Here is a 25,826-nt window from a genome sequence, read left to right as displayed (position 1 = left end):
ATAGAAAGGGGTACAGGTTTCTGCTGGTTGGGGAGTCTAGGACTATGGGAACTTGTCTAAAAATTTGAGACAGACTTTTCAGAAATGAAATCAGTCAACACTTCTTCATGCAAAGCTTGGCAGAATTTTAGAACTCTATTCCGAAAATGGAATTTGATGCTGAATCTGTTGTTCATTTTAAAACTGATTGTTAGCCAAAGGTGTTAATGTTATGGGGAAAAGGGATACAGTTAGGTCACAGATCACCCATACCCTCAGTAAATGAACTCAAGGGACTAAATGGCCTATTCCTGTCACTATTTTCCGCCCCTAATTTCCATCCCTTCACAATTGGCAGCATTTTCTTCAGCCACCTAGGCCCGAATGATGGGGCGCTCCCAACTCTGATGCGTAAAGGAATTCAGGTGTGAAGCTTATTTATTAGTCACAAGTAAGGCTTACATTAACACTGCAATGAAGTTACTGTGAAATGCCCCTAGTCACCACAATCCGGCGCCTGTTTGGGTCAAGCACCTAACCAGCACGTCTTTCAGACTGTGGGAGGAAACCGGAGCACCCGGAGGAAACCCATGCAGACACAGGGAGAATGTGCAAACTCCATACAGACAGTGACCTAAGCCAGGAATCGAACCGAGCTCCCCGGCGCTGTGAGGTGGCAGTGCTAACCACTGTGCCACCCAGGTGTACTTCCATCCAGAGCAGGAGCACATAGATCAGTGATTAAAAAGCCCACCAATCTGTCCCAAAGTTTCACAGAGATCACACAATAGTTGCTGCTTACAATCTTTAGGCAGCAGTTTGAGAGTTTCCTTTATTTCATTCATTCTTCAGGTTGTGAGCATTCATTGTCCATTCCTAATTGCACTTGCAGTACGTATGATGAAGCATGACCATTTGTATTGAAGTCCTCCAGATACAGAAACCAGCCTGATCAATTAGCCTTTTTGATCAGTTTCTGTACCTGTTCATGAAACATTATTGGTCAATGTACTAGATTGTTCCAGAGCATGCCATCTAGCTTGGTCAAATGCCTTCACCTGTTCAGCATGGTGCTAACTTTCCCTCCTACGCATATCCGTGAAGAATGAAAACTAGGGTAAGTTACCCAGTAGGCCCAGCCTTAACCTGGTTGGAATCAATGCCCATCCCATTTGGTGTCAGGGATGAGGGGAGGAGGAGGAAGAAATTTAGGTTGGAGAAAAAATAAACCCAGAAATGCCATTTGTTTAAATTCCAAGGTCAATATTATTTTCACTTTTGCAATTTACATGGAGGCACTGAATGCTTTAAGGAATTCAAAAGTTCACAATAATATAAAACAAACCTTACACAAGTTGCAGAAACACACATTCTTCAATGCCCTTTAAAAACAAAGGAATATTTGGAAGTAGAGCAATTAACAAGGTTACAACACTGCAAACATTAACCGCATCAGAGGCAAAAGAAATAGGTTTCAATTTCCACCTGTAGCTGGTATCAATTACAGGGGTTTTAATATAGAAAATCCCCTCCCTTAAACAGAATGCTGTTGACCCCCAGGACTTGCTTGGGACACACGAATGCAGTTGTCATTTCATCGAGTATTATTTAAAAAGCCATTCTGTTAGTGCAAATTTTGCTGAAAGTTTCTTTGACACTCAAGTATCCCTACCAGAAAAAAAGGAAATAAATAAGCAGGTAAACTATTCACCCTGTATTACTGGCAGCCAGGACTAGCTCTCATGGTTGGTTTTGCACTGAACCACATCCATTAGATGAAGCTCCGGGGTTCATCCAACTCCATCTTGCATTAGCTGTTGTGACTCAGGGTGACGGCTGGGGTTACCTTGGAGATCCTTGCTGTAGGAATGGCTAGTTTTTGGGCACAGGCATGAGGGTGAGCTGAAACACCTGTGCGCGCAGGAGGGGTGAAAACAAGTTCATCTTTAATACCCTCCACATTCGGAAAGGCCAGCCAAGTCATTTCCCATGCTGATTGGAGGGAACTAAATGACCAACAAAGATGGTGGGAGAAGAGAGCCAACAATGGCAGCACGCTTGACTCTTTCACAATCTGCCACCAGGCTACAGAGAAGGGTTGCTTTAAAGTTACAAGCAGAACCAAGCTGGTTGGACACGGTCTATTCAGTAGTTGGAGATACACAGGCTATACAGTTGCAGGCAGGAATTAATGGATCCCGCCCCAGGCTTGCTCAGCGTGCCTGTTTTTTTAAACACTTTGTGACAGTGAGATTTGATGCGCCAGGTGAGTTGTTCACCCGCCTCATGTTTTCACCTTCCCCGTTTTTCCTTCACACTGTACTGGAGGATCATCGGTGTAGGCTGAAGAAGAAAGCAGAAAGTGAGGTTAAACAATTCGCACCATCACACAAGAGCAAAGAAAATAGTAACAAGACTAGACCATAAGGCCCCTTAAGCTGGTTCCATCATTCACTAAGATCATGGCGAATCTTCTATCTCAACAATGCCATTTGTTTAAATTCCAAGGTCAATATTATTTTCACTTTTGCAATTTACCCGGAGGCACTGGATTCCAAAAGGAATCCAGGGCTTGTTCTCCCTGGAAAGACAGAGGCTGAGGGGTGACCTGATAGAAGTTTATAAAATTAAGAGGGGTATAGATGGGGTGAACAGTTGGAAGCTTTTTCCCAGGACAGAAATGACAATTACAAGGGAGCACAAGTTCAAGATAAGGGGGAAGGCTCAGTGGAGATGTGCGGGGAGATGTGCGAGGGTGGTGGGGGCCTGGGATGCACTGCCAAGTCAGGTGGTTGAGGCAATTACGTTAAGACTTACCTTGATAGACATATGAACAGACAGGGAATAGAGGGATATAAGCGGTTGGTTTAGATAGGTAAATGTGATTGGCGCAGGCTTGGAGGGCCAAATGGCCTGTTCCTGTGCTGTACTGTTCTTTGTTTCACTTTCCTGCCCCTTAGTACTCAAAAATCTATCATTCAATCTCAGTCTCTAATGCACTCAGCAATTTAGCATCCACAATCCCCTGGAGTAAAGAATGCTACAGATTCAAAACCCACTGAGTGAAGAAATGTTTCCTTATCTCACTCCTAAATGGTCAATCTCTATCTTTAAATTATAATCCCTTGTTCTAAATTCTCCATCCAGAGTCACACTCTGAAATCTTGCTGCCGCTCACGCTGGCGGGATCTTATGGTCACATTGACGGTGCACTCCCGCTGTGGGTTTCCTGGCGGTGAGGGTGCGTTTAACAGGAAACCCCATAAAGGCTAACATGCCATTTGCCTTCCTAATCACTTGCTGCACTCTTGTGTTAACTTTAACGATCCATAAATTTGGCTCCACAAATTCAGTACAGACACCTGCCTTGCAAGTGATCTTGCACCATGTTTTGATTGGTTCCATGAGTCATGTGACCCGTCTTTACAACAATCGGAGGTCCCTATCTGCTTCAAGACAACAACCATCATCCCGGTACCAAAGAAACGCCAGGCAGTGTGCCTTAATGACTATTATCCGGTGGCTCTAACATCCATCATTATGAAGCTTCAAAAGGCTAGTCATGGCACGAATTAATTCCAGCCTCCCAGATTGCCTGGATCCACTACCGTTCACCTATCGCCACAACAGGTTCACAGCAGACGCCCAGGCCCTACATTCAACCCTGGAAGACCGAGATAACAAAGACACCTATTTGCCGACTACAGCTCAGCCTTCAACACCATTATTCCTACGAAACTCATCTCCAAACATCTTCGCCTGGAGCTTGGCACCTCCCTCTGTGACTGGATTCTGAACTTCCTAACCCACAGACTGCAATCAGTAAGGATAGGCAACAACACCTCCTCCACGATCTTCCTCAATACCGTTGCCCCACAAGGGTGTGCCCCAGTAAAGCAGCCAACATTACTAAGGACCCTACGCACCGCAGACATTCTCTCTTCCACCTTCTTCCATTGGAAAAATATACAAAAGTCTGAGGTCACGTAGCAACCGACTCAAAAACAGCTTCTTTCCTGCTGCCATCAGACTTTTGAATGGACCTCCCTTGCATTCAGTTGATCTTTCTCTACACCCTAGCTATGACTGTAACACTACATTCTGCACTCTCTCCTTTCCTTCTCTATGTACTTTGTCTGTATAGTGCACAAGAAATGATACTTTTCACTGTATACTTACATAACAATAATAAATCAAATCAAACTTACTCTGCAGGTTGATCCTTAAAAAGGAACAATCATCACAGAGTAGCAACCTTAAAGGTGGGAGAATGTTACTGACCCCAGGACTTTTTCTTACCCATTCAAGGGTAAAATGTAAAATCACCATAGACCCAGATGGGGGGGGGGGGGGGAAGAGCTGAGGATCAGCACTCCTCAGGTGATGGGCAAGATTGAGAAAGCAGGACCTTCATAACTAACCTCAGCCGGTACGGGAATTGAACCCGTGCTGTTGGAACGTGTCGACCAGCCAATTGAGCTAAACGCCTAATACCCGAACTGTCTTTTCAAATCCTACCTCCAATAAGCAACCAAAGCTCAAGTGTTCACCTGGGTAGAAAATTGTGGGTTCAAGTCCCACTCCAGAGCACTGGACACACTAGATTGATACAGTGGTGCAGTATCTCCTTGATTGGCTCAGTGCTAAATTGTGTAATGATAATGCTGCTGTGAAGCACTTAGACATCTGTCTTCATTAAAAGAAACTCTATAAATGCAAGCTGCTGTTGTTGGAGAATAAGCTTATGGTGGGACGAGAACAGGCTGGAAGTTTTTACAATTCCAAGCAGCAGGAGCGGCTACAGAAACCGAGCGATTCCAGTTCCGACTAACGTGAATGTGGAGCAGCTGCAGTGAGTTACATAATTACTGGGAGGGGGGAGTCCTTTTGCAATATGGTGCCAGTTCACAAAGGCAACACTTTCGCCACCTCCCTCCCCCGACCAGTCGTAGAGAAAGTGCATTTATTGAAGTTACATTGCTCTGAAAACTCTGCCTCGATGTGAGTAATACAGAATAACAGAAAATCTGACTTCTAAAGCTATTCATCAATGTCACTATCCAGACTTCTGAACATATGCTGTAAAATGATTCAAAAATTAGGTAGTCGTTACAAAGCATGATGAAGCGCGGAATTCAACCATCATGTCCCACACTCTGGAACTCTCCCTCTTCATTTTCCCCAAGCTCTAGCTCTTGGCTCCTGCCACTGGGCACTATCCTCTACCTACTTAAGGGTCTGATCCCTGATCTGTCAACTGGCTTGGCAGAATTCACTGTTAAAGTGGCCTTGGAGGGTAAATTGTCAAAGCTGAGAATTTGGCTGAGTTTAGACCAATGGTGGACAACCTTTGGCCCGGGGGCCACATGTAGCCCATCTGGGTTCAGAGTGCGGCCCACGAGATATTTTGTTGACTGTTGCTCACACACCGTGTTGCCACATTCCACTGGTTTCCATCCGTGTAGTTATTTTCCCTCTGCTAAAGAAAGGGCGTGTGAAGCGAGGAGAGTACTAATTGTACACAACATTAACAGAGAACTATGCACTCCCTCGGTGTCCAATCAAGCGTAAATATTTCTCTTGTTTTTACCACTTGAAGTTGATGATAGTTCTGTTAATATGAATGATTATTCTATAACTTATGAAATATTCAGTGTGTATTAAATATATTAAATCCTATTCAAGAATCATAGTTAGTGAACAAGCAGAATTTCAATTTTGCGGTCCATTAAAATGAAGGAGGGCCACCCATGTGGCCCACTCACAAGCCCAACTTGTCCATCACTGGTTTAGACGGTTGTGGGTTTAAGCTTCACTCTACCAGCTTAGGGCAAAGTTTCCACTGTGCTCCAGGTGCCATCTTTCAGATGACAAGGTAAATGGAGGTCCCATCTGTTCTCCCAGTTGGATATTAAAGATCCCATGGTGTTATTTCAAAGAGGACAGAACGGGGTTCTCTCCAATGTCCTGGTCATTAATCCCTCAACCAACATCACCATACAAGATGCTAAACGGGATTGACAGGGTAGATGCAGAGTGGATGTTTCCCCTTGTTGGACATTCTAGAATGAAAGGTCATGGTTTTAGATGAAGGGGTGGCAGATTTAAAGCAGAAATGAGGAGGAATTACTTCACTCAAAGGATCGTGAATCTGTGGAATTCTCCACCTGAGTGCAGTGGGTGTTGAGCACTAAACAAATGTGAGGAGAAAGATAAGTTTTTAGTGAGTAGCGGGATGAAGGGTTATGGGGAGCCAGGCAGGTGGAGGAAATAAGATTAGCTAGGATCGGATTGAATGGCAGGGCAGGCTCAAGGGGCTGAATTGCTACTCCTGCTCCGAGTTCTTATGTTTTAAAAACAGATTACCTGGTCAGTGCTGTTTGTGGGAGCTGGCTGTCAGCAAATTGATTGTCATGTTTCTTACATTATAACAATGACTACACTTCAAAAAAAGTAATTAAATAAAATCAAAATACTGCAGATGCTAGAAATATTAAATCAAAACAGAAACTGCTGGAAAATGTCAGCAACTCTGGCAGCATCTGTGGAGGGCGAAGCAAAACAGAAGAATAGCCATATTAGACTCGAAACATTAACTGTTTTTCTTCTCAGATGCTGCCAGACCTGTTGATTCTTTCCAGCATTTTCTTGATTTCATTAGCTGTTCAGTGCTTTGAGAAGTCCTGAGGTGGTAAAAGATGGAGAAGGCAAGTCCATTTCTGTCCATCTGCTGAGTCACCTAGCATTAGAAAACCCTCCCTGTCTGCCTCTGAAGGCACCAAGACATACAGAGCAGAGCATTGGTGATTGTCAGTCTGTGTAATTTATCTCAGCTAGGATTGGATTGTTGGAACATACAAGAAGCCGAAGCAAGACCAGATGCAACTGGATAGAGAAGCGGGGGGAAGTATCACCGGATTCCACTTCTCTTGCTAACACATGTGGATGCAGGACAAGGACAGAATCTGCTGATTCCCACCCCGACAAAGAGCAACTCTGTCAGAAGAACGACCATTGGAATGAGGCACCAAGGAATCATACTGGTTTCAGCTGAAGAGGAGTTAAATTCCCATATTTGTTCTACAAGCTTGTAGCAGGAAAGATCCTTAATATTGTGATGTTACTATGTACTTTTGCAAAACTTGCTTTTATACAGATTCCTATTTGGTTTGCTTTACTTCTGTGTCTGGGCTGCAAGTCAATTTGCTGTATGAGCAGAGGAGAATTAGCAGCTATGAGGTCTCCTTCTGTGTTGCAGGATTAGGGTAAAGTGAAATGAAGAGGAAATTAGGAGGTGGTGGTGGTGGCATAGTGGTATTGTCACTGGACTAATAATCCAGAGGCCCGGGGCAATGACCTGGGTTCAAATCCCACCACGGCAGATTATGAAATTTAAATCTGGAAAAATACAGAATGAAAAAAAAAAGTCTAATGATGACCATGAAGCCATTATTAATTGTTGTGAAAAACCCATCTGGTTCACTAATGCCCTTTAGGAAGTCTGCTGTCCTTACCCAGTCTGGGCTACATGTGACTCCAGACCCACAGAAATGTGGTTCACTCTTAAATGCAAGGACAATTACAGATGGGCAATAAATGCTGGTCCAGCTACTGATGCCCAAATCCTACAACAGATTTTAAAAATTGCATAGTATTTATTGTTGATTTATGTCACTGTTTATGCTCCAGGTAAGTCTCCGCTATCCAACCTTGTTTACAGATCCTTCTATTCCTTTCTCTCTCACATACTTATCTGGTGCTACTCAAGTACGGTAGCACAGTGGTTAGCACTGCTGCTTCACAGCTTCAGGGACCTGGGTTCGATTCCCGGCTCGGGTCACTGTCTGTGTGGAGTTTGCACATTCTCCTAGTGTCTGCGTGGGTTTCCTCCGGGTCCTCCTGTTTCCTCCCACAGTCCAAAGATGTGCGGGTTAGGTTGATTGGCCATGCTAAAAATTGCCCATAGTGTCCTGAGATGCGTAGGTTAGAGGGATTATTGGGTAAAATGTGTAGGGATATGGGGGTAGGGCCTGGGTTGGATTGTGGTCGGTGCAGACTCGATGGACCGAATGGCCTCTTTCTGTACTGTAGGGTTTCTATGATTTCTACTGATTACGCACCTTGCCGTACCATCTCAAGAGCCAGAGTTGTTTCATGGTCATGTGTTCTGGCAGAGGTTCATTGTCAAAGAGTATCTGCACCTACAAACAGAAAGTTCATTACATTTTCAGAAAACTTGAGAAGGAACAAACAAATTAATTTCCAGCCCTCCATAGCTTACCTGTTGCTGATCCAGCACATTAATTCGGTGGCAAAGAACTCTCCTCAAGTGCCTGATCTCTGCTCGGACTGAACACCGGACATACTTTTGCTGCAAGTGTTAGAATTTAAAAAATGTGTTTAAGGGAGAACAGAACAACGCTTTGTAAAATATAAAGACAAAGGCCCAATCACACTCCTTAATCTTTCTATTCAAAAATCAAACTCCATCAGGGATTCAAACCCACTCAGGCTTGATCACGTAGCTCTGCTCAGAAGCTAATGGATTGCTGTTCCAACTGGATCAGGTACCCATCGGTTTAGGGAAAGGAAGGGGAAAAATAGGCAGGGCCTCCAATTCCTCAGTCCGTGCTGTGATATTGGAGATGCAGCTGGATGAGATAATTGGCAGAGAGTGCGAGTCCAGGCATTTACGCTAGCCCAAATCTTAGCAATGGGTTGTCAGCACTAGAGAGTCGAGTACCCATGTCAATTCCAGGGTATCCCTGATCACAGCGGCATTAGGGTGTATTTTAATGTGGCAGCTCCGACCAGTGCCAAAGTTCCTTGCAACACTCCATTAACACTTATGCAGAATAGCATTTGACCATTTGCCTCTATGAAACCAGCAACAGATCCCAAGCACAATTTGGTGTAGTGCACATCTCTGTTGTAAGGCGGCCTACTTTATGTTGGCCTCAGTATGAGAGGCAGTTCCCTCCTGCCACACTGATGCAAATATAAAACGGAGGCTCTGTGGTACAGTGGAATGGACTGGATTGGATTTGGTTTCTTTCACTCATTCGTGGGACATGGGTGTCACTGGCTGGCCAGCATTTATTGTCCATCCCTAGTTGCCCGAGGGCAGTTGAGAGTCAACCACAATGCTGTGGCTCTGGAGTTACATGTAGTCCAGACCAGGCAAGGACGGCAGATTTCCTTCCCTAAAGGACATTAGTGAACCAGATGGGATTTTCCGACAATCGACAATGGTTTCATGGCCATCAGTAGATTCTTAATTCCAAATATTTTTTATTGAATTCAAATTTCAACAACCCTAGTCCCCAGAACGTTAGCTGAGTTTCTGGATTAATAGTCTAGTGATAAAGCACTAGGCCATCGCCTAATGGTATTATCCATGGGCACAGACCAAGCGCCAGGCACCATCTAGACTTGTGTGTGTTTGGGTAAAGTACTTGGGGCTCAGCTAAGAAATAGTACCTCAGGTAAGCAATCATCATCAACAGTAAGAAACAAAAAAAAGAAAATATTCTGTTGAATGGGCAGTGCATTCATTCTGTTCGTGTTATACTTTGCTTTCTTTGGATTTTGTTCCCCTTTTAACAGTTTTAAGGTTGGTTTCCTTCAGAAAGTTGTCTAGGTGCCATTCTTCACACATGACCCTGAATAGACAGAGGATGGGAGCAGGAACCTAAGTTGATTTCTCCTTCTCAAAGAACAAAGAACAATACAGCACAGGAACAGGCCCTTCGGCCCTCCAAGCCCGCGCCGCTCCCCGGTCCAGGATTGAATCCTGAATCCAGGATCCCCGCCCAATTTTCCAGCCTATCTACATACTAATATCCTATCCACCGAGCTGTCCCTCACAGCTACGATGCTTTGTTCATCACAACCTATTAACTCACCCCCACCCTGCCATTCCAGACCATGTGATCTCCAGGGAGAGGCGAAAACCCAGAGTGAAAACCCCAGGGCCAATATGGGGAAAAAAAATCTGGGAAATTCCTCTCCGACCCCCTGAGGCGATCGAAACGAGTCCAGGAGATCACACTGGCCCTGATCGGAAAATGCTTCCCAACCCTATTCATTTCCACTTCCACGAACACCATCTGAATTCCCTGCCCCCGAGACAGGTTCCCAACTATCCGCAGTCTCGCTCTGTACTGGCACCAGCAAGATGATCATAGAATGAAGCCTTGAAACGAGAAACGAACAATTAGCCCACGCCGCTCCCTGGTCCAAACTAGACCACTCTTTTGTATCCCTCCATTCCCACTCCGTTCATATAGCTGTCTAGATAAGTCTTAAACATTCCCAGTGTGTCCGCCTCCACCACCTTGCCCGGCAACACATTCCAGGCCCCCACGACCCTCTGTGTAAAATATGTCCTTCTGATATCTGTGTTAAACCTCCCCTTCACCTTGAACCTATGACCCCTCGTGAACATCACCACCGACCCGGGGAAAAGCTTCCCACCGTTCACCCTATCTGTGCCTTTCATAATTTTATACACCTCTATTAAGTCTCCCCTCATCCTCCGTCTTTCCAAGGAGAACAACCCCAGTTTCCCCAATCTCTCCTCATAACCAAGCCCCTCCATACCAGGCAACATCCTGGTAAACCTCCTCTGTACTCTCTCCAAAGCCTCCACGTCCTTCTGGTAGTGTGGCGACCAGAACTGGACGCAGTATTCCAAATGCGGCCGAACCAACGTTCTATACATCTGCAACATCAGACCCCAACTTTTATACTCTATGCCCCGTCCTATAAAGGCAAGCATGCCATATGCCTTCTTCACCACCTTCTCCACCTGTGACGTCACCTTCAAAGATCTGTGGACTTGCACACCCAGGTCCCTCTGCGTCTCTACACCCTTTATGGTTCTTCCATTTATCGTGTAGCTCCTCCCTACATTATTCCCACCAAAATGCATCACTTCGCATTTATCAGGATTGAACTCCATCTGCCATTTCCTTGCCCAAATTTCCAGCCTATCTATATCCTTCTGTAGCCTCTGACAATGTTCCTCACTCCTCCCACTGACCAAGTTTCCACCCAACAAGTGTGCCCCCCTCCCCCAGTCTTTCTCAAATAGCAAAGCCCACAACTGCGTTTTGTGTTTTAAAGGATTGGCGGGAATGGGACAAAATGAATAGATTTTTAATAGAGGCAGTGCGAGTCAAACAGCATCCTTTGGCGCTGTAACAATTCACAAATTCTGTTCCAGCTAATTGGGTGGGTAAGGGCGATAGAGAGCATGTATAGGAGTGCACAGGGCTACACAAAAGAGCACATGGGCATGAGAGGGTGGCCGACAGCGAGTGCTCAGGAGCATTAGAAAAGGCGAGCGTGAAATAGAAAAAAAAAAACTTGCATTCAGAAGGTGCTTTTCACAATGTCTGAACATCTCGAAGCACTTTCCAGCCAGGTTTGCTTGTTGTAATTTAGGAAAGTGAGCAAGCATTGTGAATCTTTAGAATTGATTAGCCCAGATATTTAAAGCCGAGATAAATAGGTTTTTGATCTTTCGCAGAATTGAAGGAAATGGGGAGCAGGCAGGAAAGTGGAGCTGAAGCAGAAGATCAGTCAACATGGAATAGCAGTGGGCAGCACGGTGGCACAGTGGTTAGCTCTGCTACCTCACAGCACCAGGGACCCAGCTTGGGTCACTGTCTGTGTGGAGTTTACACGTTCTCCCCGTGTTTGCATGTGTTTCCTCCGGATGCTCCGGTTTCCTCCTACAGTCCGAAGGAAGTGCTGGTTAGATGCATTGGCCGTGCTAAATTCTCCCTCAGTGTACCTGAACAGATGCCGGAGTGTGGTGACTAGGGGATTTTCACAGTAATTTCATTGCACTGTTAATGTAAGCCTACTTGTGATACTAAAACGTTAAAACTGAGAAACTCAGGGGGCTGAATGGTTTACTTCTTTTTCTTATGTTCTTATGTGAAAGACAGAGACAGAAGAAAGAGCAAGAAAGAGACTGAAACATTAAACTTAAATTTATATAGCACTCTTCACAATCGCAACTGTTTAAAAGCACTTTAGTTTAAAAGTATTGGAATGGAGGTAAATGCACGAGCCAATTTATGCAGAGTAAAATGGCACTGTCGTTTGGTCTGTGTAATCTAATTAGGGATAAATATTGGTCAGTGCAATCTTTTACCTCTAATTGAAAGGGTATATAGATGGGTCCTTGATTTAATGTCTCACTGAATATTGCTACTGCAACCAAGATTTTCCTGTGATCTAGGCCGGTGCCCAGGGCTTCTGTGCTCATGCAACAGCCCTCCTACTCATCATGGCCTCGCCCCTTTAGCCCTCCATTGCCATCGATATCTGCGTATGGGCCCAACAATCCAGTGACATCTATTTTCAGGGCTAGTTGATACACCTGAACAGATTCCGAATTGCATGACCAATATCTGAACCAACACCTTTTGTGGAATCTGTTGAGCACCCGATCATCCAAAAGTTGACACGTCAAACAACACCACCCTGGGCTGTGTCAACCTGGTCGCCGGTGCTCAAGCTTCCAGAGTAGAACTGGGAACCATGATCTTCTGAAGAGAGACGAGTGCTACCCACTGGGCCACAGCTCACACTATGTTCAGTTATTCATTACCAAGAGAAGAGGGAGATGGGGTTAAAAATACAGCTTTTTTATTTTTAAATTGCTTGCAATGCAACAATATCAATTTACATCATGAAAACATCATGAGACTGGATTATAGATTTGAGAGAGAAGCAAAAAGTTTTGAAACGGATGTTGTACAACGTCGATATTCACCAACAAGGAGCAGGTGATGTTTGAATTCCACCTGACACTGTGCTGCATGATTTAACAACGCCAATGTTATTTACTCTACGCACGTGTCTACTGGGGAAGGGGAGGGGGTATATAGACTGCTTTCTGACAAGAGTGGTAATAATTGAATCTTACTTCAATGATCTGAAAACACGGTGAAAAAAAAAAAATCAATAGACCCCATCTGCTGCAGTGTAGTGATGTGAAATGATTCGTGACCCTTGAGCCCTCACATTAACTGCAGGCTTTGTATCTACTTCATGTTAAATATGTTTTGGATTTACTGAGGATCTGGCTATTAGAACAGACACACACAGAAGAACGCCTTCTGCATCTGGGAATTGTGTTAGAGGAGCGCACAGGCTGAATATTTTCAGAGTATTCTGCTGGTACAGAGTATGATTATATACAAGGCTGCGTGCAAAACTTCATTAGCCACCTGGTTAAGTAATCTCTTCCCCACTCTCCCACCCTTCCCTCACTCATCCTGTCAAGAGTTATGGACAGTTTCATAGTTCTGATGCTGAATTAGCAGCCTTGAAGTCGAGTGACCACATCCTACTGTGAATTCAATAATTCAACTAGATTCTAGGGAAAATCCTGACTGGTAGGGAACACCAGCTACTGTCTCACCCGAATCTGGCTACCTTAATGCCGCAGTTGCTTAATGCTCTCTGAAAATGGCCTTGCCAGCAACTCAGTTCAAAGGCCAAATAATGTCAAGACGGCAAACTACATTCACCATCATGTTTTCAGGATGTCAGTGTTGTCCACATCCAATAATATACTGATCACTAGCGGAGGAGCATCAGCAGCTTTGTCAATGTTGAGTAGTGTCATTATTGTCCCTTAGTCATCAAGTGAGGACAGCGAAGAGTAACCCGGGCTGATTTTCCCTCCCTAGGGTAATCTACAATAATGGGCTAACAGTAATACCAGGGATCTTCCGAGTATATGTTTCTCCTCAGCACGATATGGTTGGAACAGTGGAGCGCTCTAACTCACAAATTTGGTTGTTGGGACAGCACAGCCATAGTGCACAGGACAGCACAGAACCATTGCTAACTGTATAAAGGTGCTAATGGTGATTAGGAACAAATTGTCACATGAAACACGTTTAACCCATCTGCTGACGGACGGCTTCCTGGTTCAGGCTCACTTAAGCCTGCAGTACTGCTGCTCCCAGTGAGGTTACTGCTGCCAATGTATCGCAACAACTTGCACTTATACTGTGCCTTCAGTGTGGGCAAATCTCCCAAATTGTTTCACAGAAGTGGCAAGACAAAACGTGACACTAAACCCAAGAAGAAATTAGGACATACTCAAAAAAGTAGGTTTTAGGGAGAACCATAAAATGGAATGGAGTGAAAGATAAAGAGGCAAAAAGTGTTTGGGCCTAGATAGATGGAGGTATATCCACCAATGGTGAGGCGATGCAAATAAAGAATGAACAAGAGTCCATTATTGGAGGCCCAGAGATCTTAGAGGGCTGCAAAGTTACACAGACAGGGATTCATTGCAAGGGTGAGAGTCCAGAATCACAAAATTGTTGCAGTGCAGGTGGTGATTATTTGGCTCGTCATGTCTGCACTGGCTCTCTGAATGAGCAGTTCCTCCAGTGCAATTTCCCCAACTCCTCCCCATAACCCTGCACATTCTTCCTTTTCAGGGAACCTTTTGAAAGCTTCACTTGAACGTGTCTCTATCACATTGTCACTATCACACATCCCAGTGAATTCCAGACCACTTGCTGTGTAAAAACATCTAGGTATGGGGCTAATGTCGGTCAGCAATGGGTGAATATACTTGGTGTGAACCAAGTGCAAGGTAAGTGAAGTGATAGTTGACCGAGTGTCCAACACAGTATCTTACCTGTAGCACAAGCTTCCCCTTCTCTTTTCCTAGGGAGGAGCTGCAGGATCCAAAGGGAAAAACACATTAGTCAGCATCAGCATACAGACCACATCACTTTGCAAGGCACAAAATTCAGTAAAAAAAAAGGCCCCACAAGTTTACCAATCTGGAAGCTCTGGGCATCTGACTGTGGTACCACTGTGACTGGAAGTGCTTGCAGGCGCTGCTGGTGTGTGGTCTGGATATGCCACAAAACAGGCCCTGTGCCTACTTGTGTCATGGTGTGATAGTGCGTTATGATTTAAAGCTAATAAACCAGAAGCTCAGTGTGTTTCATAATGTGGAGTTGCCAGGGTTGGACTGGAGTAGGCACAGTAAGTAGTCTCACAACACCAGGTTAAAGTCCAACAGGTTTATTTGGTAGCATGAGCTTTCGGGGCGTTGCCCCTTCATCAGGGGAGTTCATCTCACCTGATGAACTCACCTGATGAAGGAGCAGCGCTCCGAAAGCTCGTGCAACCAAATAAACCTGTTGGACTTTAACCTGGTGTTGTGAGACTACTTACTGTGTGTTTCATAAAGCAGGTCAGGAGCTCCAATACCATTGGGAGTGAGAACCCCCCTTATCCATTAAGGAGTGGTTGGGTTCGGCTAGGACAGCCTTCTCATTGGCAATGCCTTCTGGGCAAAAAGGTCTAAACCTATGTTGTGGCCACTCGTGGAAAGCTACTGGTACTCGAGGGAACATGTACCCAGTTAATAAAGTGACATTTTTGAAAGTGGAGTAAAAAAAGTGTACAAAAATAAAAAAATCATGCATTCAGGCTACAATCGTCATGGGAACGAGGAAAAGAATACAAAATTCAAATGAAGTTCACCTCCTAAACTTGCAGCAATAATGGTTACAAAATGAATTATTTTCTTAATACACTCACAATAAACTCAGACCGCGGCAGAGCAATCAGACCATGGTGACCATAAAATTGTTTTATTATGCGCAATGTTTTATCCCATGTGCAATGGTTGAATAATAAGCAGATTTACATCAGGCTGCCTGAGTCCCAACAAGGTTAACCCCATTTCATGAATAAAACAGCCTGCATCAATTCTCATTATTTTGGTGGAAGTGTTAACTCAATATCTCTAATGAAATTTGGTACTGAGCAATTTCCTCACTTCCCCGCCTGTCAATCCCTTGTAACCAGTGCTTTTGTCTCTGCTTAGTTTTCTGTGGCACCTGGATGGAATTAAGGGTACATTTACACGCTAACTTTAGAAAAGAAAGTGAAGGCTGACCTTCTGGCTACCACTAAACTAAAGCTGACAGTGAGCCAAGGTTGACAACTTTAGCACCACGCCAAAGTAGTTTCTGCTAAGAATGGCGTTTGAGCGGGGATTCTTTTCGGATGACATGTTAAACTGAGGCCCCATCTTGCCCTCTAAAATAAAATGATTCCATGGTATGATTCCGAAGAAAGGCAGAGCAGTTCACCCCCATGTCCTGGCTAATATTTATCCTTCAATCAATCCCTACAAATAACAGATGATTTCTGGGAACACCACCACCTGGAGGTTCACCTCATACATACTCACCATCCTGGATTTGGAAATATAATTGCTGTTCCTTCACTGCTGGTAGGTCAAAATCCTGCAACACTCTCCCCAACAGCACTGTGGGCGAACCGACACCTCTGGGACTGCAGCAGTTCAAGAAGGCAACTCACCACCAACTTCTGAAGGGCAGCTAGGGATGGACAATAAATGCTGGCCCAGCCAACCATGCCCACATCCCATAAAATGAATGTTTAAAAATTTGACCATCATCATATTGGCGATTGTGGGGCTTTGCTGTGTGCATTAGCTGTAAAGTGCTTTGGGATGTCCAGAACACGTTATACAGTGGCACACTGGTTAGCACTGCTGCCTCAGTGCCAGGGACTGGGTTTGATTCCCAGCTTGGGTCACTGTCTGTGTGGAGTTTGCACATTCTCCCCTCTTCTTCAATGCCTTGGTGCCTCCGTGACATCTTATGTCCCTCAGGACAACCAGCAATCTCAGTGTTGACTGGCTTGGATATCTGAAAACCACTACTAGTTCAGTGCTTACCAGCTTGAATTAGATAGGAAACCCATCAATAAAGGGTTAGCCCTAGCATCAATTTCCCACTGAAGGTGGATTTTCTGACACAAAACACTTCTTTGACACTTGTTTTCCACCTCCCTGGCGAAAACATGGAGCCAAGTCTCAGTGCTCCTGGGCAAGGTAGGAAATATATAATCAGCAAGGGGTCCTGTACCATCCACTCAACTTGAAAATGCAAATGTTTGAATAAAATTAAAGAATGATATCGCATAGAAGGATGCCATTCGGCCCATTGTGCCTGTGCATTTAGCAGCTGAGAAGTGGATACGGCTTCTCTGCAATGCCTACCACAATCGGACCTGTTGGTACTCAGTGTCTTGAGCTCAGCAATGAAGAAAGTTTGATCTCATTTCACTATTTTGAAGAAAAGCAGGGAGGTTCTCCCCTATGGCCTGGGCAATATTTACTCCTCAACCAATATTATTATAAAAAATTCCAGTCTAACTTATTTATCAGTGTGAAAATCATATGTAATGGTGCCTACATAAGAAATAGGAGGAGTAGGCCATCTAGCCCCTTGAGCCTGCCCCGCCATTCAATAAGATCATGGCTGATCTGATAGTGGTTTAGTTCCACTTACCCGCCCGCTCCCCATAACCCTTAATTCCCTTATTGATCGGAAATCTATCTACCTGTGACTTAAACATATTTAACGAGGTAGCCTCCACTACTTCAATGGGCAGAGAATTCCAGAGATTCACCACCCTCTGAGAGAAGACGTTCCTCCTCAACTCTGTCCTAAACTGACTCCCCCTTATTTTGAGGCCGTGTCCTCTAGTTCTTGTTTCCTTTCCAAGTGGAAAGAATCTCTCTGCCTCTACCCTATCCAGCCCCTTCACTATCTTATATGTCTCTTTAAGATCTCCCCTCAGCCTTCTAAACTCCAACGAATGCAAGCCCAATCTACTCAATCTCTCCTCATAAGCTAACCCCCTCACCTCCGGTATCAACCTGGTGAACCTTCTCTGTACTCCCTCCAAAGCAAATACATCCTTCCGCAAATAAGGGGACCAAAATTGCAAACAGTACTCCAGTTGCGGCCTCACCAGTAACTTGTACAATTGCAGCAAGACCTCCCTGCTTTTATACTCCATCCCCTTCGCGATAAAGGCCAACATTCCATTTGCCTTCTTGATCACCTGCTGCACCTGCAAACTGAGTTTTTGCGATTCATGCACAAGGACCCCAATTTTGCACCATTTAAATAATAGTCCATTTTACTATTATTCCTTCCAAAGTGGATAACCTCACACTTGTCAACGTTATACTCCATCTGCCAGATCCTCGCCCACTCACTTAGCCTATCCAAATCTCTCTGCAGACTTTCCGCATCCTCCACGCAATTCGCTTTCCCACTCATCTTTGTGTCATCCACAAACTTTGTTACCCTACACTCGGTCCCCTCCTCCAGATCGTCTATGTATATGGTAAACAGTTGAGGCCCCACCACCAATCCCTGCGGAGGTTTACCAGGATGTTGCCTGGTATGGAGGGTCTTAGCTATGAGGAGAGATTGGGTAGACTGGGGTTGTTCTCCTTGGAAAGACGGAGAATGAGGGGAGATCTAATAGAGGTATACAAGATTATGAAGGGTATAGATAGGGTGAACAGTGGGAAGCTTTTTCCCAGGTCGGAGGTGACGATCACGAGGGGTCACGGGCTCAAGCTGAGAGGGGCGAGGTATAACTCAGACATCAGAGGGACGTTTTTTACACAGAGGGTGGTGGGGGCCTGGAATGCGCTGCCAAGTAGGGTGGTGGAGGCAGGCACGCTGACATCGTTTAAGACTTACCTGGATAGTCACATGTGCAGCCTGGGAATGGAGGGATACAAACGATTGGTCTAGTTGGACCAAGGAGCGGCACAGGCTTGGAGGGCCGAAGGGCCTGTTTCCTGTGCTGTACTGTTCTTTGTTCTTTGTTCACGCCACTAGTCACCAACTGCCAACCAGAAAAGCACCCATTTATTCCAACTCTCTGCTTCCTGTTAGATAGCCAATCCCCAATCCACGCTAACACTTTACCCCCAACTCCGTGTACCCTAATCTTCTGCAGCAACCTTTTGTGAGGCACCTTATCGAACGCCTTCTGGAAATCCAAAAACACCACATCCACCGGTTCCCCTCTGTCAACCGCACTTGTTACATCTTCATAAAAATCCAGTAAATTCGTCAAACAAGACTTTCCCTTCATGAATCCATGCTGCGTCTGCTTGATCGAACCATTTTTTTCCAGGTGTCCTGCTACTTCTTCTTTAATGATGGATTCCAGCAATTTCCCAACTACGGACGTTAAGCTAACCGGCCTGTAGTTACCCGCCTTTTGTCTACCACCTTTTTTAAACAGTGGCGTCACATTAGCTGTTTTCCAATCAGCCGGCACTTCCCCAGAGTCCAGCGAATTTTGATAAGTTGATACATTAGAACAATGATCACAATCAATGAAGCGTTTGTGAAGTGTGAAGTATTTTGGGATGTCCTGAGGTTGTGAAAGCTGCTATATAAATGCAAGGTCTTTCTTTGACATTGGAAGGAAACAAGATTTTGTGGAACCCTATCGCTAGTAATAGGCAGCATGCGCAATACAAAAGCAGAATTGTGACAATAAATTGCAGCACAGTATGTGGAGCAGTGCGTTGGAACTCTGTGGGGGTTTATGTGGCCCAGCTTTTTGACTCAAAATGGGGGTTGGGGGGGGGGGGGGGGTGTGGGTGTGGGAGAGAGAAGAGAGAGAGATAAAAAGAGGGGCCTCTTCTAGCCAGGCTTGCCTGATACAAGTGGAGAACCAATAATTTATTGTCCTTTCTAACCACATAAAACATTCACTGGGGTCAGTTTTGTTCCCTTCCAAAAAGAAAAAACAATTTGAAATTATTGGCAGGCAGAAAAAGCACCAGCCTTCTTAAACACTACTGGTAAACTGTTTATCAGAGTTTTCAACAGCTTTGTGCGAGTGCTTTGCTGATAGCAACACATCCAAACTAATTGCTTTAAAATTAGTATCGACCCCAGTGCCTTCCAGCTGCTGCAAATTCACCAGATTGAGTGATGAATCTGGACTCAGACAAGCCGTTCGATAGGAATTTTTCATTTTTTCTCCTTGGTGTATTGATTGAACATGCTCTCTGCCTTCTGCACTGTACACAGCCAACTCTCCCTTCACTCTCTTCCCCATCCCTTCCCTGCTGTCAAGGTAACACTCCACAAGTGCTTCACGCAGTAATTAAAATCAATGTAGGTAATCGCCATGCTCGAATCAGAAATGCCAATGCAGGTGATAGACACAGAGGGATGAAATGCCATTGCAGGTGGATAGAAACGAGAGAATGAAATGCCAGTTAATAACCATGTAAATAAAACAATATTTTCACACGTGTCAAGAGAAGGGCACAACATCACCTGCATTTGTGTTTAATGTCCCAAGGCATTTCACAAAAGTGTAATCAGACAAAATGCATGCCAAGCCAATCCCCCACACCAACCCAACTTGGAACGACATAATTGCCATTCCTTCAGAGTTGCTGGGTCAAAAGCTTGGAACTCCCTCCCTAACAGCACTGTGGGTGTACCTACACAGTGTGGACTGCAGCAATTCAAGAAGGCGACTCACAACCACTTTCTCAAGGGAAATTATGAACAAGCAATAAATGCTGGGCGAGCCAGCGACACCCACAACCCAGCAATGACTTTTTTTTAAATGGAAGAGATATTGGGAGATGCAGTCACAAGATTGGAACCACCTGTTCCTTTGGCCTCAAGAGATTTTGCTGTGCACAAAAATGCTTATAAAGCAAGTTACTGATGTAATTCACTGCACGTGAAGCACTTTGAGATGATAAGAGGTGTGACAAGGTGTGATGTAAATGCAGGTTTTCCTTCTCTGCCCAAGACGATGTAAAAGAGTCAGAACTCCGGACTGAGTCAGATATGCAGACAGAAATTCTTCAAATTAACATTCACCTTCATACTGGCAACAACATTCAGCATTCCCGGGTTAGGCAGGGCAGGAGACAATCATTAATTGATTTAAAAAAACCAAAGAAGCAAAAATACACCCTGATTGGCTTTATTGCCTGAATATACTAGTTTGTGCCTCACATAGGTCCAGCAAACTCCCTGCTATTTCACCCAAACGCCTAATCCATGTGCGAGAAGGGTGTGGGGGCGGGGGAATGGAGTGCTGCTCAGATACATGACAACATTTCAGATAAAGGTTAAGATCAATCAATTCAGTGCAGATAAAGTTAATGGAATCATAGATCATAAAGCCCTACAGTGCAGAAAGAGGCCATTTGGCCCATCGAGTCTGCACCAACCACAATCCCACCCAGATCCTACTCCCTTATCCCTACACATTTACCCGCTAAGCCCTCTAACCTACACATCTCAGGACACTATGGGGCAATTTTAGCATGGCCAATCAACCTGACCCACCCATCTTTGGACTGTGGGAGGAAACCGGAGCACCCGGAGGAAACCCACGCAGACACGAGGAGGATGTGCAAACTCCACACAGACAGTGACCCAAGCCAGGAATCGAACCCAGGTCCCTGGAGCTGTGAAGCAGCAGTGCTAACCACTGTGCTACCATGCCACCCAAAGGTGGAATATCAACCAGTTTAGCATTGCACAAGCAGTGTCTATGCTCATTGGGTCATGGAAGGTGCTGCCACTGGAACGCTGCTCAAATTGGTACCAGTGACTGACTTTTGCCCTGTGATTCCTATTAGGAGGGCATTACGATTGAGTGAGAACAGACAGGGTAAAATTTGGCATAGTTCCCCTCCACCTGCCCTCCTCTGAGATTGTTGCACCTAAAATACTAAGTTTTTTGCCGCAGATACTGACCGAGCTGCTGCGTATTTTCAGCACTGATGAAAGGTATTATTTGACCATTCCTATTTGACGTCCAAAATCTGCATTCAAGGCAGCCACCTGGTCTCTCTCCAACGTTCACAGCAGATGCTGGAAGTCAAAATCCTTCAGCTAACCTGTGTCCAGACTGTCCTTTCTGATGCAGGTTCTCCCAGTAACAAAACAGGATCAAAATAGAACAAAATGTATAGCCCATGATCATGGAATGTTCCAAAGAGCTTTACAGCCAGTGAAGTATAGTCACTATTGAAATGTAGGAAAGGCAGCAGCCATTTGTCACACAGAAAACTCCCGCAATCAGCAATACGGTAATAGCCAGACAAACTGTTTTTTGTGGTGTTGATTGAGGGATAAGTATTGGCTGGCACACTGGGAATAATACCCCTGCTTTCCGCTGAAATAATGTCATGCAATCTTTCACACACAACTGAAGGGGAAGAAGGGGTCTCAGTTTAATCTCTCAGCCAATGAATGGCACCAGCACCAGTGCAGCACTTCCTCAGTATAGCCCTGAAAGAGGACTGCCTCTCGTCAGTGACTTCCTGATCGGCGCTATTCAACCTGGCACAACTGGGGTAGCTCCTTGATACCTTCACCTAGGTCGTTTCTTTCTCTCATCAGCCCTAGAATCGCCAGGCTAGAACAAACCCATCAGGAGGAAATTATAGAATCCCTACAGTGCAGAAGGAGGTCATTCAGCCCATCGAGCCTTTACCGACAACAATTCCACCCAGGTCCTGTCCCCATAACCCCATGGGTTTACCCTGCTAATCCCCCTGACACTAAGGGTCAATTTTTAGCATGGCCAATCAACCTAACCCACACATCTTTGGAGTGTGGGAGGAAATTGGAGCACTCGGGAGGAAATTTGGGGAGACGTGGGGAGATTTAGACTTTATGTGAGACATGGGGAGAACGTGCAAACTCCACACAGACATTTACCAGAGGTCGGAACTGAACCAGCGTCCCTGGCGCTGTGAGGCGCTAACCACCGTGTCACCCCTCAAGGAAACTGCACTTCACCCACTGGAATCCGTTTCACTGACTCCCAAGACGTTCCTGCAGAGTTATCTTGAACTGATAAGGTCGAAAAGGAAAAAGAGAAAGGTGGAATCCCATTAGCAGGAAATCCTTTCAAAAACTCACCCGTGTCGCTCCAAGCATAATGAAACCTGCTCATCATATCTGTAGTAGTGGGCTTTGGAGTGATCGAAGGTTGTGTAGGGAGAACTGGTCAGATCCGGTGTCACAGCTGACAAAAGGAAGAAAAAGAAAATCAGGAAAAAAAATGTGTACATCACAATCACAGACACTGTCAAAACTGATCAAGCAGACGTCCAAAAAAACTAGCCAGAGCAACACACAAACAGACATGGACTTGCTGGGCAAAAAGACCTGCTCCTGTGCTGTATATTTTATGTAATTCTATGTAAAAAAAAAACAAAGGCGAGCCAATTCCTCAGCCTTCATGGTCAATTGTTCAGGTCTTTTTTTTAAAAAAATGTTTATTGAATACTCTGTAGATGGGGGACGGAAGTCACTAAAATCCTGTAGCCCCCACCCTGCTAGTTTGCAGCTAATCATGTCCAATATTTAGGGATTTTAAAAAACTCAAACAGGTCACAAGCAAAAGTAAATGGAGTTTATGTGGAGTGTCCCAGCAAAACAGCGAGGCTTTATTCAAAAAAATTGATTTCATTTCAATTTTTAAATCATGGGGTGAGACATTTAAAAAATTGGTGTTGCAAGGGACGGTGAGGTGGGGAAGAGAAGGGGCTGAGGGATCGGGTAGAGGTTGTGGAATCTGTCCAGAGTTGGCAACACCCACCCATAAACATCCTCCTCAACCCACCTGCCCCCGCCCCCCTCCCCCACTAGAGTCATGAGCTGAACCATCCTAGGACCAGAGCATACCTCTGCCCTCAAATAGTGTGCCCCTTGCATTGCTTGAAGATGAACGAAAGCAGTTTTTCCTCAGCTCCCCCACTTCCTTCAATATTAAAAAAAGCTCGGATTTGCTCTTTAACTTTCTGGTCACACCTACATAACTCCGAGCATTTCCTATCGTGCCAACTTACCAGCAGCCTTGATTAGTCCGAGAGACAATTTTGAACACTTTTACCTCCTTCTTGCCAATATTCCTCATGAAGCTGCTGACACTTGCCGGGCTATTGTTCCTACAGTTACATAAAATACATTGCACATAAACAAACCCAACATTTGGTGCTTGTTCTCCACACGGGTTTTCCCCCACCTTCTCCATCTCACCTTGTCCGCATACTTCTTTCTCCCTCATGTGTTTATCTAGTTCCCATTAAATGCATCTATGCTTTCACCTCAACTATTTCACCTAATAGCAAGCTCCACGTTCTAAACACTCCGCTTTCATCCCTCCCCCAGTAGCCCGCTCTTCATAGAATCTCTACAGTGCAGAAGGAGACTATTCGGCCCATTGAGCTTGTACCAACAACAGTTTCACCCAGGCCCTATCCCCTTAACCACACATATTCACCCTGCTAATCCACCTAACACTAAGGGACAATTTACTGTGGCCATCCAACCTAACCCGCACATCTTTGGAGTGTGGGAAGGAAACCGGAGCACCCGGAGGACACCCACACAGACATGGGGAGAACGTGCAAACTCTACACAGTCGCCCGAGGCCAGAATTGAACCTGGGTCCCTGGCACTGAGACAGCAGTGCTAACCACTGTGCCACCGTGCCGCCTAATGTCAAGGCCGAGACAGAGTATCAACAGGATTTTCCACAGGGGTAGGGTGGGGAAACTGAGCCCCTATCCAGTCATCACCTAAAGTTGCCAAGTCTGGTTGGAGGTTTCATTGCATTTTCCACCTCTAACCGACCAAATTGCCTTTCAAGCCACCTCAAATACCGGTACAAATGATGAATGAAAGTATTTACAAAAATGAAATGGGAGTTGCTTTCAGCAAATGGCCAGGACATTATTCCTTAATTCATAGGGACTCCAGGATGGTCCTGGAGGGCTGGCAACCCCTATACTGGCCTGATGGCGAAACACTTGCATCTTTACAAGTCAGTGTCTGTTGAAGAAATGTCAGGTACAGCTGCATCAGCACCTCTGGGAGAAGTGCGGGAATGGTCGCACAGAGATCATGTTCCTGGGCTAGTAAACAGAGGCCTGAACAAATTACCTGAAGACAGGCGTGAATGAATTCTCAGTTATAGCATGACATTTGACTGCATCGCACTGTACTCTGGCTTCAGCCCTGTGCAGTAAAAACATTCGCTGTCCACCCCTCTAGTTTCCATACCTTCATTAACTGGCTGGATGATCCTGTCCAACCCTCGAGACTGATAGAATTCTCGAATCCGCTTCTCTTCACCTGCAAAACGAGGGAACATATTTCATGCAGTTTGGAATCGGACAGGGCAAGATTAATGCCACATTATACAGAATCATATAAACAAGGTGACATGGGGATCAGGGCACGGAAATCCACCTCAAGGGAATCAGTATTTATGCTGAGGGGAAATCCAAGATACACTGATATGAATGATAATGTTTTGTTCTATGTCCCCATTCCTGGAGGAGGAAGATAGCAGGAAATTAACAGCAAATTTAACCAGATTGTAAGAAGAGTAAAATGGTTGTGTCTCCTTACATCTATTCTCCCAGATCAGTCTACCCTTTGGTTGGATCTCAGCCGTAGCACCCTCCCCACTAACTCTCGCCCCACTCCTTAGAATATGGTATCGCCAGGGAAGAACAGAGCTGGACCTGCACACTGGGAGGACCCAAGGGCATCAGGCAGGAATGCAGCTTGACTGATGTTAGGCCCTGCTCCCAGGCAATGTTAAAGGCCCTAATGGGAAACAGCGTAGCTCCTGGAATTAACAGACATCTCTCCTCTGGGACTGAGGGACAGGCATGCCACTCTATCTGGCATTGATGGGGCATAGGTCAGAAATAGTGGTCCCCATCTCTGCTCTCGTCACATTATCTCAGACACTTTTTGAAACCCAGTTGAGACCTGGTTAAATTGAACCAGGAGCAAAGTTGTGCATTGAGAATTCACCCTCTACATAAGCCTTTGGTGGTTAGCTAGTGAATGAACTTACTCTCCTGTAGACCTGGCACTAGTTTGTAGACAATGTCCTGCATCACTCGGTCGAGCTTTAGGTTAAGA

The 25,826-nt window shown here is 45.1% G+C and overlaps 1 protein-coding gene across 1 annotated transcript in view; it reads right to left on the bottom strand.

Annotated features, from left to right (window-relative positions):
- Positions 1–1,174: 1,174 nt before the first annotated feature.
- The window catches only part of pcgf1 (polycomb group ring finger 1), a 54,657-nt gene continuing 30,005 nt past the window's right edge, over positions 1,175–25,826 (bottom strand). Inside the window, exons 3-9 of the mRNA XM_078199552.1 lie at positions 25,759–25,824; positions 24,951–25,022; positions 22,803–22,908; positions 14,660–14,699; positions 8,261–8,350; positions 8,100–8,180; positions 1,175–2,322 (exon numbers count right to left, since the gene is read on the bottom strand). Coding sequence (XP_078055678.1) covers positions 2,272–2,322; positions 8,100–8,180; positions 8,261–8,350; positions 14,660–14,699; positions 22,803–22,908; positions 24,951–25,022; positions 25,759–25,824 — 506 coding nt within the window. The 3' untranslated portion in view covers positions 1,175–2,271. The remainder of the gene's footprint in view (positions 2,323–8,099; positions 8,181–8,260; positions 8,351–14,659; positions 14,700–22,802; positions 22,909–24,950; positions 25,023–25,758; positions 25,825–25,826) is intronic.

This window comes from Mustelus asterias, chromosome 1 (genome assembly GCF_964213995.1).
Source record: "Mustelus asterias chromosome 1, sMusAst1.hap1.1, whole genome shotgun sequence".
NCBI lineage: Eukaryota > Metazoa > Chordata > Chondrichthyes > Carcharhiniformes > Triakidae > Mustelus > Mustelus asterias.
This window is presented reverse-complemented; position numbering and strand designations above follow the sequence as displayed.